This window comes from Panthera leo, chromosome B1 (assembly GCF_018350215.1).
Source record: "Panthera leo isolate Ple1 chromosome B1, P.leo_Ple1_pat1.1, whole genome shotgun sequence".
In the NCBI taxonomy this organism is placed as follows: domain Eukaryota; kingdom Metazoa; phylum Chordata; class Mammalia; order Carnivora; family Felidae; genus Panthera; species Panthera leo.
This window is the reverse complement of record NC_056682.1, coordinates 174,608,118-174,627,485: the sequence shown is the minus strand read 5'-3', so window position 1 is coordinate 174,627,485 and position 19,368 is coordinate 174,608,118. Positions and strand designations below refer to the sequence as shown.

Below are 19,368 nucleotides of genomic sequence, written 5' to 3'. Positions count from 1 at the left end.
TGCCTTTTTCTTCAGAGTAATTTTCATGAACACTAAGGTTTGAGAACTATTGCTTTATTTTCTCAGTGAGAAGATAAATCTCCTAGCTGAGAGAGTGGAAATTAGGGGAGAAGTAGAGGTCTTGCAAAGACTGGTAAAAGTTTGAAGTATCCTCTGTAGGGAACACTGGATAAATCTTCAGGGATACATAAAAACGTGGCGGAGCAGCCCTGGTCCCAGCTGAAACTGCAGACCTTACATTTAAGATGATAATAATCCTCATGGATTGTCCGCAAAGCGTCTTCATGGTTATCATGTATTTATTGAGGGCATAGTGTGGCAACCATTTGGTAAATATGAGCATTGATATAAAAGAGGATACAGAAAAGTATATAATAGTTTCTATGAGCAGCGTGTCCATGAAGAGGTATTAAAAATGATTGAAGAAGACAATTGAGGTGATATAAACCTTATTTAATACTTCATGAAGTAGACAGTCTCAGAGAACTACAAAATGGGGTGGAAGGCAAGAAGCTTTTATAGGATGAATAAAAAACAAGGAGAAACAAATGGAAAATATCTGATTGGCTGGAGCCATGGGGTCAATCTTGTTTAAGGTAAGAGGCCCAGAGTTGGCTTGATCTTTGGGGATTGGCTAGCTGGATATAGTGCATTTCTGGTCAAGCAGAACATTTATAGGGACACAAAAGTTATCTCAGTTTTGGTTTTCTGACATAGTAGTTTCTGACCCTGGGAAGAAGCACCTCCATCAAGGGTCTAAAAATGTATTTAAACAGAGGCACAAGTCATGTCTTGAAAGAGGCCCCAACATGCAGAGCTCGGATTGACAGCGAAGTCTCCATTTTGTTGACGCTTCTCTACTCACATTGATACTATAGTTCTTGAGTAGCAAGAAAAATGCAACCGTTGGTCATCATCAAACTGTCAGAACCAGAGAGAGTGGATGTGCTGGAGTCTAAGGAAGATGTCAAGCAATTTCTGCTTCCAGTCATCAGCAAGATGCAAGAGCGTATTACATCTTGCACTAGAGTGCAGTGGAGAGCTTATGTGCAGAGTTAGTTGTGGAAAATGGGCAGTCTACACATCCGAATAAAAAAACAGCTGAAGGCCTCAGAGGAAAGCACTGTGAATCATCTTTAGAATCCAAATGATGGAGTTGAGGATTGAGTGACTAAACGATGCAAAGGCCAAAGATAAGGCCAAGGAGATTCTAAAGATGGCAGTGGGGTGTTGATCAACCTAGTCTGTGTTGAGGTGCTTTACTCTTTCTCGTGTGACTGAATAGCTTCCTGGAATTTTGGGTCTGTGTGTAACACATGATACTTAGAATTGGATTTCTCCAGCTCTGGAGGTGCTGAAGGAGCTACATTATTTCTAGAAGCCAACTCCATGAAACGACTGCTCAAAAAGCTGAACAAGGGACCAGACTTCAGCTGGGGGTGTGCATGGGGCTGATATGGGTAGGATGGATGGCTCAGACGAAGGAGCAGAAGATAGTATTATCGATAATTTGAGACTTAAAATTCTGTGTGAGGCCAAAGGAGGAGAGACGTGTTTTGTCCAAAATTTTAGTTTCATGTGACTCACTAACTGAGGTAACTGGTCAGTTTGTTTGGATAGCCTGACTCAGCTTTCTTTGAGATAGAAACTGGAATAGAATATAAGGTCTTGGTATTCTCTACAAGTTGATGGAATACCCTGGTGCATTTTTGGGGATTCTGGGCATCAAATGAAAGAAGTATTTATAAAGGCCCTTGAAGGGTTGGGGGAAAAAGTGAGGACTGTCTACATTGGACCCTACAATGGAGAGGGAATAGGTATCGTCAAGGTTCCATAAGTAGTCCAGCCATAAGTTAATTTATGGAGCAGATGACAAATATTTGGGGTCAAAACCCTACCATGAAGGGAAAAAACTGTTGCCCTGTTAATAAAACTATTCATTTTCTTGAAAAAGAAAAAGGATACAATAAGTATTGAAAGCCTCATTGGGGGAGGGAAAACAGGCATTTGTGAATGGCATTAACAACACCACAAGATAATATTAAGTTAAAAGATAAATTGAGTGATAGTGTGTAAATTCTCCAATAAGAAACCAGGCACTAGAGTAGTTGATAAAATAGGTGGCATTTGGTGCCTTAAAAATATGGTAGGATTTGTAGGAGGAGATCATTCAAGTCAAGAGAAGATATCATCACATAAACAGTTTATACTACCCCATGCATGCAATACCATTTACAGCACTGTGAAGAATTAATATAGGAACAAGATACCTTATTGGTTCCCAAAGACATTACAATCTAACAAACAGAGCCCAGACTGATCATGGCAAGTTCTTGGAGTGGTGAAAAGCACAATGAAGGGAAACTTTTGAAGGTGCTATGGGAAATAATGTGGGGTAAAATAATAAACAAACAAATAAATAAATGGTATGCTTCGTTTCAAGAGTTAGTAACAGGGTTGTATTTAGGCAACATGGAAAGAATAGTCAGCAACTGAGTCTTAACAACAGTGGCCTATAAAACTAGACCTAACACCCATTTCAGGTGTGAATACTTTTCTTTGGTTCCAAAAAAATTTTAACCACTTTTAATTTCATGAGGCCTGTGCTTCACCTAGCAGTATAAATAAGACACATCTGTATATATTTGAGTTACTAATAATTTTACATTGATGGCTTTGAGAGGTTCATAGAGAAGGGAAAAGTGCTACCCATACCCGACTACACCCTTTTACAAGGTAGATGTGTACTAGGGAGAGCTTGGGAGACAGGTTTAGATTTTGCCAACCATCTTCCTGAGCAGTGACAAGTTGAAGATGGCATTTAAGAAATTGCATTCAGCAAAATAAAATACACAATATTAACATATATAGCAACCCTTCCTTTAGCAAATAATAAAACCTGAGAAAATGCAACAGAATGACACCTGTGGATTGGAACAGGGAAGAGAGAAAAGTAGGAAAAAATTAGAGCCACTGCCACCAAGGAAGGCATCCAGGGATCCACACGTAGATACTGGGGATCTGTGGGAGGGAACACTACGTGGGACAAGCAGAGACTCCCCTTTCAGCCGGGACCTGACCTTGAGAACCAGTGAGATTTGAAAGATGGTGAGCAAGGCAAAAATAGTGCAGAGACAAAAATCATGCAAAGAAAAAAAAAAAAAAGGAAGGGAAATGGAGGGAAAGAGAAGGGAACACTAAAAATCCCTGATGAAGGGGCCAAGTGGGAGACCCAGCATAGTGCCTTCAAGTGTCCAAGAGTCCGAGATTTCCATGCTGCTACAATCCACTCTTTCTAAGGTTGAGCCCCAAAAGAAGGACTTGGCTTGCATTTTCACGTATGGGAAAATAATACATATATTTAAACACTAGAATCACTCTCAGTGCATCATGATGCTATGAGACATTTCTGAAGAAAGAAGGACAGGGGTAGGAGGTCATTATTTATACAAAGAAAAAACAGTATCTCTTGTCCCAGGCTCAATGCAGGCCATATGCCCTTTGATGGGAAAGAGAGAATCTGTTTCACTATTTAAATTGCTATTTCTCAATTTTTTTGAGAGGTTTAAGCATATAGTTGATGTTTCACAAGTTATGTCTGCTTATTTTGCAATTCTGTAGTATTAATATACTTGAACTTTTGCTGTTCTTATGTTATTTCCTAATATCCTCCCATTAAAACTTAAATTTTTTTTAATGTTTATTTTTTTTTGGGGGGGGGTGCAAGCAGGGAGGGCAGAGAGAGACAGAGACACCAAACATGAAGCAGGCTCCAGGCCCCGAGCTGTCAGCACAGAGTCTGACACGGGGCTCGAACCCACGAACCGCGAGATCATGACCTGAGCCAAAGTTGGAGGTTTAACCAACTGAGCCACCCAGGTGCCTCAAAACTTTTTTTAATGTTTATTTATTTTTGAGAGGGGGGAGGGGCAGACACAGAGAGAGACGTAGAATCCCAAGCAGGTTCCAGGCTCTGCTCCATCAGCAACAGAGTCCGACACGGGGCTCCAACACACGAACCGTGAGATCATGACCTGAGCCAACGTTGGACGCTTAACTGACTGAACCACTCAGGCACCCCTCCCATTAAAACTTCTTAAAGGAAAATTTATATACATGTTTATATGATGTATGTGACAAGAATACTCACAAAATGTGACATTCACATTTAATCCACTTGTATTGAAATCTTCCTGTGAACCAGTGTGCGACGTGTTAGCATAACACACTTAGATTACCCTTGTATCATTGCTGTGAAGTAAGCGCTTTAAAAAAAGTTTTTATTTTGAAGATATGTGAGGATTGCCTTTGACCAGGCACTTGGCAATTCAGTAGTTTAGAGAGGAAAATATTCAAATGTAAGAAAAATTTCAACTCTTACACTAAATGGTAGAGACATTTGCCTTGAGCGCATTCTTACAGGAGTGAGGCATTTATAGCTAATGACATTTTCACAATAAAAATTGATGGCATTAAATATCGTATGAATACATCGTCATTAAAAATTAACTTTGGTTACAGGTCTTAATTTTCTGAAATTCTGTAACATATTAGTGTGTATGCTTTTATACATGTGTTATTTTGACCATTTGGACGGTATCAATGAGAAATACTAGCTTATCAACAACTTCATTGTTCATACCAGTACCTTAGGTAGGATCACTGAAATATTCTTTTTAAAAAATTTGTTTTTACATTTATTTATTTTTGAGAAACAGAGAGAGAGCATGAGCAGGGGAGGGGCGGAGAGAGAGGGAGACACAGAACCTGAGGCAGGCTCCAGGCTCCAAGCTGTCAGCACAGAACCTGACATGGGGCTCGAACTCACGGATAGTGAGATCATGACCTGAGCTGAAGTCGGACACTTAACCAACTAAGCCACCCAGGCGCCCCTGAAATATTCTTTACAGTGAACGCATGCAAAACTTGTTTCCATTGTAAATCACTACGGTAGCAGTTTCTGTCACGAATGCTTGTGCATGCATGTAAATCTATGTCAGGTTTTACAGACCGCCTTCTAAAAACCTACATGAAACTTGGAAAATTATTTGTAGAAGGTATTTTTTCCTTCAGTATTATCTGTATGTTCCAAATAATTAAAAGGTAGTTAAACTTGCTCCTTGGAAAAAAGGTTTTTATTGCAAAAATTATGGATCCACAGGAAGTTGGAGAATACAGTACAGAGAAGCCTGGTTTTCCTCAGTGGTTACATTTTACATAACTATAGCACAATGTCAAAACCCAGAAGTTCACATTGATCCAGTGTGTGTGTACAGTTCTAGACACTGTTCTAGACACATTTTATCACATGTGTAGGTTGTGTAACCACTGCATTCAAGACACGGAACTATTTTCTCACCACAAAGATCTCCTTTGTGCAACCCCTTTATGATTGTCTTCCACCATCTGTAACTCCTGGCAATTGCTAATCTATTCTACATTCCTATAATTCTGTAATTTCAAAAAATTTCATATAGATGGAATCATAGAATATGTGACCTTTCAAGACTGGAGTTTTTCACTCAGCATAATTCCCTGTGGTCCATGCAAGCTGTTGCCTGTATCAATGCTCTGTCCCTTTTATTATGGAATAGCATCCCGTAGTGTGGATGTGCCTTAGTCCGTTTGACCGTTCACTACCGCAGAAACTTTTAGGTGTTTCCAGTTTGGGACTGACACAAATAAAGCTTCTCTGAACATTTGTAGACAGGTATTTGAGACTTTTTTTTTTTTTTAATAAATCACCTTTCAGAGCTGAGATAGGAGAAGCAAATAAATTGTCCAGAGCACTGAGAAATTTTCCAAACCCAGGTGTTGTTACTTTATCTCCTGTGCTATTTCCATGATCCCCTGTTAACTGAGAACAAACCATTCTGCAGACAGTGGAGAAAAGTAATGATTATATATTTGAATATTCTTGAAAAAAATATTGGTTTTAGAATAATATCTGCTCAAAAACATGATTATTTTTAGCATCGTGTATGCACATTGATTCACTCATTCATTTACAAAAATTACTGTTTGAGTTCTCAGGCCCTGTGCTGAGTGCTGGGGCAAGGTGCCTTCCCCATGAGGGCTTTTACAAAATACTGCATTTATTGCATAGAGGTAGTTTGCTTTATGTTTGCTGCTTTTAAGAGTTTCAAATTTTATTTCATTATATTATATTATATTATATTATATTATATTATATTATATTAATTATATTATAATTTTATTTTTTAACAGCTTCAAATTTGAAACTGGAAAATATTTATTCAGAGTTAATGTGACTGCTATAATAATATTTAAATATGTAGTTTTAAATTTGCTGAAAGATCTGGGTTAATATATTTTGCTTTATCATTGGAAAGCAATTCTGAGCATGCATGCCTAAATACAGAATCTATTTTTGCAAAGTGTGCAGTTCAGTACTCCTTTCAAACAGAGGTGAGGTTCAGATGGATTTTTACTTGTAGCTTGTTCACAAATTAATGATTTCTTCTGCTTATTCTGTGTTCCTTTCCTCCAATAGCATAAAAAATTAATCAGCCGTCCACAGAGTACCAAAAGAATTTCTACAGATCCTGTAGGTAAGAAATATTTGCTTTGTCCTCATTACAGTGGTGCTATTTTTCCTCTTATATTTTATATGTATATGAATCATTGTATACAAAAGGATAGAAGGAGTGACTTTGCACAAACAATCATAAACAACAAATAAATGAGTTTTCCTTTGGAAGTCATGTGCACATAAACCACGTGCACAAAACATTCTCAAATGTGAATGTAATTAAAATGGTTAAAATCTACAAGAAATATGAACCTGCTAAGTATTATTTTACAAAGATACCTAGTAATTGCTTAGTTTGGTAAATAACTACAGTTTGTTCTGAAATGTTTTCTATTAAATTGTGAGTTAAGATGTGGTCACTTCAATTCTACATTTGAGGTCAGTAGATTTTAATTTTCTTTTACATTTATTTATTTTTGAGAGACATAGACAGAGCACAAGTTGGGGAGGGGCATAGAGAGGAGATACAATCCGAAGCAGGCTCCAGGCCCCGAGCTGTCAGCACAGAGCCCGACATGGGGCTCGGGCTCACCAACCGTGAGATCATGACCTGAGCCGAAGTTGGACGCTTAACCAACTGAGTCACCCAGGAGCCCCAAGGCCAGTAGATTTTAAAGAGAGGTATATTGGTATGAAACCACAAAAAGGAAAGAAACATCTAGGAGTTGATCATGGTTATGCATTATTCAGTTACATAACAGTGATAAAGGCTTCAGGGTAGAATTTAACATTTTTATTCTGCTTTAGGCTTTGAAACAATTCATTTTATATACTCTTTCAACTACCTTGTGTTAGGCCCACGGCTGATGGCATAGCATTCCATTCAGGGGTCACCTTTGCGAATTTGTACAGAAAATGTGCAGGCTTTGCTGAATTACTTTAAAAGTGAGGATGGGCATACACCTTAGGATTATGCACCATCTCAGAGGCAATAAAAACCATTTTCAAAGAAAGAGCAGATGATGTGGCAAAAACAAAAGTAAACGTACCAAAGCCAAAACCAAGAAAACCCAACCACAAATCTAAAAAAGCAACAGTGGTAGATGAAAGCCTGGTAAGTTTAGTCGTGTTGTTAATGTTTGAAGAGTTTGATGCCCACAGAAAAGCGTTCCCTCTACTATTGTCAACAACCACCAGAGACCACAAGGCTATAATCTTCCTATGTGTACTAGGAAGTCCTAGGTTGCGACAGTGCGCCATCTCTCAAAACCAAGCTGCTGAGGGAAGGATGGCGGTAGATGAGGTTATAGCAGGCTAAAACTAGAAGTTTTAAATGCCAAGTTAAGAAGTTCAAGCAATAGGAGGAAGCTACGTGACACGTATTAACAAGAAATGGGTAAAATCAGATTAGACTTTGCAACCGTCTAGGAGTTGATGGAGGACTAAGGTGGGTCAGCACTGGTAGCAGGGATTTAGACTCCTGGTGCCTGCAATACTCCAGAAAAAGAGAGGTGGGACATGACTGAGATTGTCAGTAAGGCTGGTCAGGAGGGGAAATATGTGAGCTATATTTAGAGTTAGGACATGGGTGTGGGGGTTAAGAAATAGGCATTGAGAAATTTGAATAATGTTACATGTTTCAGCTTACTCAGCTGAGTGGTCATATTCACTAACAAGTGCACAGAGTGAAGAAGGATCAGGTGCAGACAGAAAAAGCCCAAAGCTGATTGTGACTTTAGAAATACGGAGCTCGGGTTGGCTGTGATATATACTGGTAAAGATAATTAGGAAATGAATCGTCCCAGGGTTTAGGGAAACAAAGCCAAGGATGAAGATATACCAGGGCTGGTATATTTCACATTAGAGGAAATGGTTATGAAAGTGAATGTTGATGAATTCATTCAGGGGAGAGGACAGAAAAAGAAAAGGCCAGATAGAGGAAGTAGTAATTCAGCAGAATCAGGAGGAAGAGAGTCAACGAAAGGGAAAGAGAGGTGCGGAGAATGAGGGCAGGCCACGGAACCTGGGGGAGGGAGTGAAATGCTTTCTGGAAATCAGAGAAGGTGCAAACTGAGAATCGTTTGCTGTGAGATGTAATTAGGAGAGCACTAGGAAGACCAGAAAGAAAGGATTCCGCAGAGTTTTAACAGACGGGGAGAGGAAGGCCTACCCATGTAGCCTGAGTATATTGCATGAGGGAAGCAGAATGTTGGTTCGAAAGTGACAATGGAGAGCGAGGATGCGTTGGCTCTGTTTCCTGAGTAGTTTTCACACCAAAGTGGCATGATTCATAGTGTGTTAAGTGCAGTGTATGTGAGTAGGTATCTACTCACAAAGGAATCATTGAGTGAAAGGTACACATGCAGAATGCTTACTGACATCAGACAAGAGTTGGGATAGTGGTACGGGCTTGGGCTGGGGCACAGAGGCAGGAGGATAGGAGGACTTAGGGGTTTCACTGGGAGTGATAACTGGGAGTAACACAATGGAAAAAAAAAGATAACAACCAAACAATAGAAAAATGGAATCATGAGTTTAGGTGGTAGACCTAACCATCTTCCAGGATGTATTCAGAGGAGATGTTTGTGGCTCCAAATAGTTCAAAGGTCAGGGGAAATGTTGGCATAAAGGACCTTCCACAGAACTGCTTTTGGGGTTGAATCTTGGGGAGTTTGTGTGTGTGTATAGTTGGGTGGTGATGAGAGGACTGTGTAGTGGGTATAATTTTTTTTTTAACTTTGTTTGCTTATTTATTTAGAGTGTGAGTAGAAGAGGGGCAGAGAAAGAGATGGGGAGAGAGAATCCCAAGCAGGCTTTGTCAGAGCAGAGCCCAATACCGGGCTCGATCTCCCAAACTGTGAGATCATGACTTGAGCCCAAATCAAGAGTCAGACACTTAACTGTCTGAACCTCCCAAGCGACCCTCTGCTGGTATAAGTTATGTATCAGATCGGTACTAATTAAGAAAAATAGTTTTGAACCTAGAAGTATCCTTTAACATGGTGCTACTTACTCAAAGTATGGTTGGGGACCCCAGTGCCAGCATCACCTGGGAACTTGTTAAAAATGCCAAATTTTACCCCTACCCTAGTTTTACTTCATAAGAGTCTCTGGGGCAGTGCCTAAAATCCATCTCAACAAGCCCTCCTGGATCTCAGGGGAGTTAAAACCTGAGGAGCATTTCTAGTCCTCCTGCAATAGGTGATTCCCTCGGGGAGAAGACCCCCGAAATGGCAGGGATCCAAAGGCTTTCAACAGTGGGCCGGAGAGTTTCCAAATCTTTCCACTGTTCAGAAGCCAAAGCAGAGAGCCCTTAGACTTCCCACGCACAGGTGTGGATGGTTAGATAAACACAAGGCCCGAGAAAGTGTCCTAACCCTGTGTGTCCCTGTGTGCCTGACAGAAGCCCTATGGGATAACTTGCTGTACTGGCTGGCAGAGGAACTCTCTGAAGAAAATGCCACCCGCCTCTCCTCCTCCCTCCCTCTTCGCCACAGCACCGTCCAGCTCATCAAACTGAAGACCCCTGGTGACCTCACAGAACAGATCCATGAACTTCTTTGCTTCTGGAAAAAATCACTCCCAAATTCCACCGATAAACTTCGCCTGCTGGCTCGTCATCTCCGCAAGATCGGCAGGAATGATCTTTCCGAAGAGCTCAGATTCAAGTGGGATAATAGGTGTTCCCTGAGCCACAGCACTGGTTTGATACAACCTAGTAAAGCCGGGTCACTCTTTCTTTTGCCCTAGAGAGGGGTCATGGTAGGTTTTAAGGCTTTTCCTGCCAACATTTTACTGGCGGTTTCCAAGTAAAGTTGTTTGAAGGGCGTCTTTTTGATAGATGTGCTACTTGAGACAGGTGGAAAAGCATGAAGCAGATCATAAAAGGCGTTCTTGGGTTTGAGGGCTCCTCTGTGGTTCAGAGATATACATTCTGCAAGAATTATTGTCTTGAGTTCAGCCAAATTTAATAGCATTTGTGATAGAGTTTGCTCTGTTTACATGTTAACAGTTGAGGTCGTTTTCTAAGTGGAAAGGAAAGATAGGCTATACAGAACCCCCCTTTTTATCGTTATCTACATAAAAGTAAACTAGTTGTGCCAGACTCCAAGCAACAAATTCACATTATGCACATGCTGTAGAGCCTGCAGCTAACAACACAAAATAAACTGGGTTGCAGTGACCTGATGCTGATGATAGCAAATCAGTAAGAAAACAGAGAAGCTTGGAATAAATTAAAAATAGAATAACATCCACCATCCGCTGCCACCAACTTTTCTTTTCTTAAAAAGGTATCTTGAAATAGGGAAAATCTCGTGTTTTATTAGTAGTGAAATGAGGCAGTGCAGAGAACATGAAGTACCATTGGAAGAATTCAGGGCCTTTTTACCTTTGGAAAACAACCTACTCTTAGATCAGTTTTCACGGAAATCTTTTTTTTTTTTCATTTTTTTTAATGTTTATTTATTTTTGTGAGAGAGAGACAGAGAGAGCATGAGCGGGGGAAGGAGCAGAGAGAGAGGGAGACACAGAATCCGAAACAAGCTCCAGGTTCTGAACTGTCGGCACAGAGCCCGTCGCAGGGCTCGAACTCACAAACTGTGAGATCATGACCTGAGCGAAGCTGGACGCTCAACTGACTGAGCCACCCAGGCGCCCCAGTTTTCACAGAAATCTTAAGTAAGCCCTTAAGTAAGACTCATCGTTAAAAAAAAAAAGCTGTAAAAAGCCACAAAACTAAAAGAAAAAAAAATAACAATTACCAAAGCCCCTCCATCACTGATGAACCCTGTTGATGTCTAGTGCATAAGCTTTGAGACTTTGGGAAACCTGAGGCTTTAGCTTTAGCTAAAACAACGTGATATGAATGGGGTATGACATGAGTATTACCATTTCATTCATACAAAAGCATCACGGCCTGGGCTTGTCAGCATCAGTAGTGATTAGCTTTGATTATTAAATACGAGAAGAATTAATGAAATCACATGAAAAGTTAAACACTTATAGGGCTCTGAATTTCAAACACCAGATTTCCTTCTACAAATTAACCAAGGAGTTAGATTCCCATTCGGTTACACATTGAAAAAGAGGATTCCAATTTTCAAATACATTCCCGTTAAGAAACAAGTCAATTTTGTACTATTTTTACATGTTTCCGGAAAGGTACAATATTTTCCAGGTGTCCTTGGAATGAAGAAAACAGATTGGAATATCCAGTTTTTCGAACTACAAAGCAACAGAAAAGTGAAGTTTATTCACCTGTAATGCTTTATGCTTAGTCCTTTACAAGCACTGACTTGTTTCATCCTCCCAACTGCTCTGTGAGGTAGGTAGCTCCCCGCAATTTACAAGAAAGGAAAGGAGATTCAGAAGATTGAGTTCCTTGCCTCTCGTGGTAAGTGAGTGACATAGCCAGGATTCTTGTCCCAACACTAGAGAATACTATTCTGAACATTTTGGAGTATTTTCTCCCAGTTTTTCTTTTGCTCCTGGAAGGAAATGTTTCTATTTCTCTGTGTATAGATATCTATAAACACACTCACCTATGTGCTCACAGGCACCCACACACTATCTATAAATCCCCACACATGCTGCACACTCACCCATCTCCTTACTTACACACGTCTTCTCACCCCACCATGTCCTCGTACCCTGCCCCCCAGGCACCCCCACGCATATGCACACCCTCCCACGCACATCTCGCAAATCCCCACACAGTCTTACCTCCGCGTGTACATCCTCACATGCATGCATACACTATCACGCACACACTTGCTTCTCACGCATGAATTCATTCACATGCTTCATGTACCTACCCTCACAGGCACCCATCCCTTCACCCCCACACACTCTCTGACCTTTCCAGAATTAAAAAAAAAAAAAAATAGCATACATTATTGCAATAGTCAAACAATATAAAAGTATATATAGAAAAAATGGGTCATGTCTTGGGTGTGGCCTCTCACCTAGGTTATCAAAGGAATCAGTCTGGGTGTAGCACGTGCCTCGTGTGCTCTCTCTCTCTCTCGCAAAATAAACACACAAACTTTAAAAATTTAAATAAAAAAAGAGATTACTTACTGAAAGCATTTTTAAGGCTCTTGATACACATTGCCAAATTGCCATCTTATATAATAATCACTAGGTCATGAAGATTCTTAGGAAAATGGTACTTTTAAGAATACATAAAAATGAATTAACTTGAGGCACATAACATGAAACTCTACATCCTGGGTAAGCCTGGACTGTCTTCAATTGCTCTATTGAAAAAAAAAAAAAAAAAGACATTGGCTTAAATCTTTACAGTAATTCCTTTACTAATTAAGAGAGTATATTCCATTGACATTGCTCTTTTAAAAAGCATCAGAAAGAGAAATAATACAGCAGACATATGGACAGATTCCAAAATGTCAGTTTCTAGTGTCAAACTATAGCCAAATTCCAATGAAAATAATGTTAAATTCAATAGGTATACATTGAACACGAACTCTGGGTCTAGCAGTCTGTTAAATGGTACAAGTACAAAAGAGAGTAGGAGCCAGTTCTCTAGGGTTATGTTTTCTGCATACAAAAAGAGTAAATGAATGAGATAAACATCTAGTTTATCTCCTAGAATGAACCAGGCTTTTTATGCTTAGCCCTTTATAAGCACTGAATTATTGAATCCTCTCACTGCTCTGTGGGGTAGGCACATTGCCCCCAATTTATGAGAGGAAACTGGAGTTTTGAAAGAGTGAGTACCTTGCTTAAATGTCACAAGTGAGTGACATAGCCAGGATTCAAATGTAGAATGTTGGCTTGGCTTCCACCATATCATGTTGCTACCAACCTACGGAGAAGAAAGGAAGGGAATGGACGTATCTATTTCTCCATTATCTTATTTATTATTTTGCGAAACAAAATTTCTAATTCATATCTAATACAAATAGACATGAGTTTTAAGAACAGGGATGGGGAAAAGAGCAGGAGGTGGGAGGGAAGTGTGATGTTGACTTCATTGATATTTGTCCCAGCTCAATTAGTTAAATGTTCTCTTATTCTTGTTTAAGAGACTGACAGTTTAGGATAATACTGCAAATTGATCAAACACAAATTAGTGATGCATAAATATTGAGTTATAATTAGAGCTACTGTGCCACAATTTAGCTACCCAGGAACATCAAGAACCCTTCAGAGTAGTGGCTGCAAAACAGGACCATTTACTTAGCAATTAATAATAAATAATTATTAATGTTAATAATAATTATTAATTATTGTTAACATTCTTACCCCTCTGTGGTATAAAATTATTTTCATAATTTTATAAAATTATAAAATTTTATAATTCAGACCAATCTTACCTTATCTTGAATAACATCAATTTCATTAAGGAAAGCCCATTATATCCATCAATTTGCTAATTATTAAGCACTAAATATTTCAAATAAAAAATTCTAACATTTATTATTCTATTTAACAAAACATACAATGTTAACCATAGTTATCTTAATCAAATTCTTATTCATTCATGATTATAGCAATTGATTATTTCTAAAAAAATGTAGCTTAAATGAACACATAGGCAATATCACATTGTATATTCTAAAGTATTTTATTTAAATTTATTTATTTTTACTTTTATTTTTTAGAGAGAGGGAGAGTGAGAATGGTGTAGAGGGACAGAGGGAGAGAAAGAGAGAATCCTAAGAAGGTCCCATGCTCAGTGCAGAGCCTGTCACAGGGCTCAATCCCATGACCCTGGCATCACGACCCGAACTGAAATCAAGAGTTGGATGCTCAACCAACTCAGCCACCCAGGTGCCCCTATTTTGAAGGTAAAATAGAAACATCATAACAACTAAGTTAAGTAGACTTTGAGGGTATCATAATCCAATTTTCAAAATATCTAAATTTTGTGGAGAAAGTTCTATTTTCCTAACCCAGTGTTTGTTAAGGAGGTGTTATTGACATTTTGAATGGAATATATATTTTTTTAAGTGACTTGAACTGGCTCATGTCCATTTGGCATCCCTGACCTCTGTCCACCAAATGCACAGAGCACTCCCTCACCTTAGTAAATGTGAGAAGTAAAATTCCTTCCGCACAGTTTGAGTCATGGGGTGGGTATTGGGAGGGTACAGAAGTGCCATAACTGAACTCAAGAATAGAGTGCTATAGACCTTAAGGGAGCATGTTGAGAACCACTGTTTCAGTCGAATTTTGGCTTGAATCAGAGAATCAAAGAAAGGGGGCAGAATAAGCCAAGGGCAATTTAGAGCATTATAAGCAAAAAAAAAAAAAAAAAAAAAAGGCCCAACTTGAAATTCTCCAACTGGTACCAGTGTTTACAAGAATTGTCAACTGTTGTCTGGTAGCTTGCCCAGAAATATTCTCAGAGAGGAATCTCCTCTGAGTTGTACCCCAGGGTTATGCTATAAAATGAGAGTTTTGCTAAGGTACAAATTCAGGCTCACTAAAGTTAGAATAGTGGTAGTTCACAAGACAAGGGAAATACTGGGGTGAGGTCAAAGTCGTGGCTAAGTGATGTGCAGGTGTAGGGTTTCCCCTTTCTCTGAGGCAAACATAACTTGTGTGATTTAATGTCATGAGAATGTCCCTGTGTAATGTCTAGGCATTTGGACGGACGTCATATCATTGAATCCTCAACCTGCCTCTTCTCCTAGGTTTTCTCTACTGGTATGTCCAACTTCCTTCACTCTGCATTTATGACCTAACATACCAAATAATTTACATTTCAATGATGGTTATTATTTATTTTTGGTAACCCTGCACCTTAGTGCATGCTCTGTAAGGGGCAGAGAGCTTGTCTCTTGTTCGTTGATGGAATCCTATTACTTAGAACTCTGTCTGGCACTCAGTGAACGTTCCTCTGTTTTGTTACCCTTACTTCTCAGATGAGAAGCTGCAACTCAGAGCTAGAGTGATACCCAGTCAGTGGATTAGAGGCCAGATAATTCTGTTTTCAAAGTCTTGTTCCATCTGCTACCACTTTCTGGTCCTGGTTCCACCCCCCAGCCCCACCCCCATAATCATCCATCTTCTATAATCTCAGGTAACATTTTTTTTCCAGTTCCCTAAATACCCAAGACTGGGTTAATTGTTCATGGATATTCTAAAGTCTAGTTACAGCTCTTCCATACTCTGTTGCAATTGCTTATATGTGTTTTTCTCCAACCAGCATGTAAGTATCTCAAGGGCAAGTACTGAGTATTGTTCATTGTTAAGTTTGCAGGATGCTGCCAAGGTCCCAACACAAAGTAGGCACTCAATAAGTCTTGCTGAATTAATGCATGGGTGACATCTACATGGTGACATGCTATGACCCTCTTTTCCTGTTCCATTTTCCTTCTGGAAGCAACCCCGTGGGGCAGATGCCATTTCTAAACAACTAAAAATTAGTTTGGAACGTAAACACTGCCCTGCCATTTATGAGGCTAGAATAATAGAGAGGAAGCCGGCTACAAAATTAACAGGATTCAATATTTCTCCCAAGGACGTACTGCATCTGTAAAGTGTCTCTTCCCTCTCTTTGAGTGACAGCTGCTTTTGTACACACTGAAAAAACTTTGTTCTTCAAAATCACGGTCTATCACAAACTTTGCCGTTTGGAATCCTATCGGTGAGAAAGAGATATTCCTCTCTTGCCTGGAGGATCTAACACACTTTGACACAGAAAAGCAGTCCTCACTGACAATCAGGGTGCAGAGCTTCAGAGGAAGGGTGTCTGGAGACAGCACTGCACATCTATCTTGACATTATTGTCTTCAAGGGAGCAGGACTTGGGGTCCACTTTGCAGTGCAGGCCCATGTTGGTTCCTTTACACACGCTCTGCTTTGCTTCGAGCCCATTCAGACACTCAACCCGGCCCTACTTCTGTGTCTTAAAATAACTCAATTTGCGTTTGTTCTGTGGGACACCACTGTTCCTTTGGCACGCCATCCCCCTCACTGCAATGAGTCCGTAAACCTGACTGTGTGGAACTTCAGGTGCGTCTCTGATAGTTTGAGGCAGATTGAAGTCTGACATCCATCCTTCTGTGCTGTGGCCCAGTAGTTCTCAAATTGGCTGCACATTAGAGTCAGTAGGGGGGGTGCCTGGACCCATCCTGAGAAATTCTGATTGAAGTAGTCTGGGGTGGGTCCTGGGCATGAGAATTTCAAAGCTCTCCAGTGGATTCTGCAGCCGGGGCAAAGAATCATTTTCTCTAGCTAACTGGCCCCAGAAAAACTCGGAAGGGATGTTAAAATCCAGTTTCACAGAACCACAAGTCAGCCCCGTAAATCAGTGTCTTTGGCTGCAGAACGGAGGAATCTGTATTCTTAGTGGACATGGAAGTTTAAGGACAACGCCTACTATTTATTTCCTGTCCAAAGCACTACGCATTTCTATTTTTATTTTTCAGGATTAGCACAGAATCAAGAGTAACATAGGAGGGAGAGGGAAAGGGAAAGGAACAGAGAAGGCTCTGTTCTGTGTTGAATATACAAGACTTTTTCTCTCCGTTTATGGTTGCATTTTGAGACAATTTATCTGTTCACAAGACTAAGCAGGGTGGGGTTGGGAGCTGAGGCAAGGAATTGGAATTGGGATAGTTAGGAGGGAGGAGCACTTGACCCAGGCTTCATAAGAACAGAGGAACTTAAATATGGGAGCTTTATTTATTTTAAGTTTATTTATTTATTTTAACAGTGAGAGAAAGAAAAGGAGAGAGAGAGAGAGAGAGGCAAAGAGAGAGGGAGGGAGAGAAACCCAAGCAGGCTCTGCAGTATGGAATCTGACACAGGGTTCAAACCGGGCTCAAACCCACGAACCACGAGACCATGACATGAGCTAAAACCACAAGTTGGACGCTTAACCAACTGAGCCACCCAGACGCCCCCAAATATAGAAGTTTTAAAAGTCTCAATGAAAAGAGCTGTGCCGCAATCACAAAGATGGACTGACTTTTCTGGAAGCTGATTCTCATACACCTTTAAATTTGATCCTATTAACAGACTGCACACCAATCATACACTGTGAATTAATAGTTCTTTTTAATCTCTTCTCTCATTTTAAAGAGTGAAACTATATTCCATTGTATTTTTGTTTGTGTGTGCTAAAGAATTTAAAATGCACTGTATTATATTATATCATATTATATATTATATATTTTTAGATTTCTTTTTTGGTAATTTTTTACAGACACTGAGGACCTCAGAAATTCAACGTGCCCCAGGCTATGCTCCACCTGAATGGCCCTGTGCTTCCTGCAAAGTCAAACTGTTCTTTAGAAATTGTTAGTGCAAATGCCTAGAGATGGCCACAAGAGGGCCTCTGTGTTTCAGATAAAATTAAGGAATCATTTAAAACTTTATGGAGAAAAACCCTTTATGTTGCCAAACAAGTGTTTTGCATGATTTAAAAAACTAAAGTTATTTTAGGGTAGAGGGTGTAATTTGATCTATGGTCAATATATTGTTAACGTAATAATACATCATTTTGTGGCTAACTTCTCTAATATTCAGAAACATCTGATTCTTTTTTTTTTTTTTTTTTAAGTTTACTTTGACAGAGAGAGAGAGAGAAAGTAGGGGAGGGGCAGAGAGAGAGGGAGAGGAGCCAAGCAGGCTCCGCATCATCAGATAGAGACCTACGTGTGGCTCAAACTCACTGACCATGAGATCAAGACCTGAGCTGAAATCTGACGCTTAACTGACTGAGCCACCCAGGCACCCCCATCTGATTCCCTTTCGATATGAAGAAAGGAAGTATATAGAAATTTCTGCATTTATCCAGGTCTCTATGTTATATCATACCTTCTGTTTCTTCAATCAATGCAATAGAAATAACAATGCAATCTATCATTGATCATTGGAACTGATGTGTATAATTTTGTTGAAATTATCAGGAAATAGAAATTGAGAGTATAAACTATTGATAGTACCGTGGAACAAATGTACTTTTGACTCACTTTACTTTCCAATATATGTTATTGATGAATGTGATTTCTGAAGAATTGCCTTCTCATTTTTGAAAGGTTTTGAATGGAGTGTTGCTTTGGTTTGTCAGTAAACAAAAGTGGCTAGCATGCTTTAAAAATAAATCTCTAAATTGATTATTATTTAAAAATAATCAAGTGATGTTTTTCAGAATATTTGTGTTAGCTGTGATTTTATTAAAAATATATATTTCCTGAGATAAATTCTAAAATAAGCACAATATTACTACTTCCACAAAACATCACAAACACACATGCACCAATGATATTGTGATGGCAACAGAACCGCCCCAATATAGCAAAAATGAACAGCACAACTGAAAATAGTCAAATACACAAAAATGACACTGAAATGTGATGAGTATATTAAACGTTTGCTTCTCCTCGTTGTGGAAGGACTACATATTCCTATCCCATTGATGTTCCCCTTGATGGTGTGATTTAGAGTCCCCAAGGAAATCTGAGTGCCATGTTTGAGCAGAAGCTTAAGAGCCATTGAGTTGTTGTACCATGTTTCTCCTTTCTCTACCTTGAGATCAGCATTGTCCCAGTGAAATCTCTTCCATCAGCCTGGATCCTGATACATGGATGAGACCCACAGCCTACTTGCAACACATTGCATGAAAACTAGATATGAAAAATATGTATTTTTGCTGTAACTTCCCATCATCTGATTGATATAATTAATTTCCCAAGCATAAAAAAGAAAACAATATGATTGGCTGTTAATGCTATGAGACTTTAATGAAAGTCGTTGAACCATAGAGTCTATAAACAAAGCAAAAGAAGAAAAAGTGATTAGAAGGTCAGCAAAAATTCAAAACTTGGCATCCCTATTGATCTTAACAGCAGACTGCCACAGCAAATGGGGGAAATTAGAAGTCATTAAAGACATGG

The 19,368-nt window shown here is 39.4% G+C and overlaps 1 protein-coding gene across 1 annotated transcript in view; it reads left to right on the top strand.

Annotated features, from left to right (window-relative positions):
• The window catches only part of DTHD1 (death domain containing 1), a 64,674-nt gene extending 53,692 nt beyond the window's left edge, over positions 1–10,982 (top strand). The window contains exons 9-10 of the mRNA XM_042936647.1: positions 6,515–6,572; positions 9,897–10,982. Of these exons, the coding sequence (XP_042792581.1) occupies positions 6,515–6,572; positions 9,897–10,243 (405 nt within the window). The 3' untranslated portion in view covers positions 10,244–10,982. The remainder of the gene's footprint in view (positions 1–6,514; positions 6,573–9,896) is intronic.
• The last annotated feature ends 8,386 nt before the right edge of the window (positions 10,983–19,368 follow it).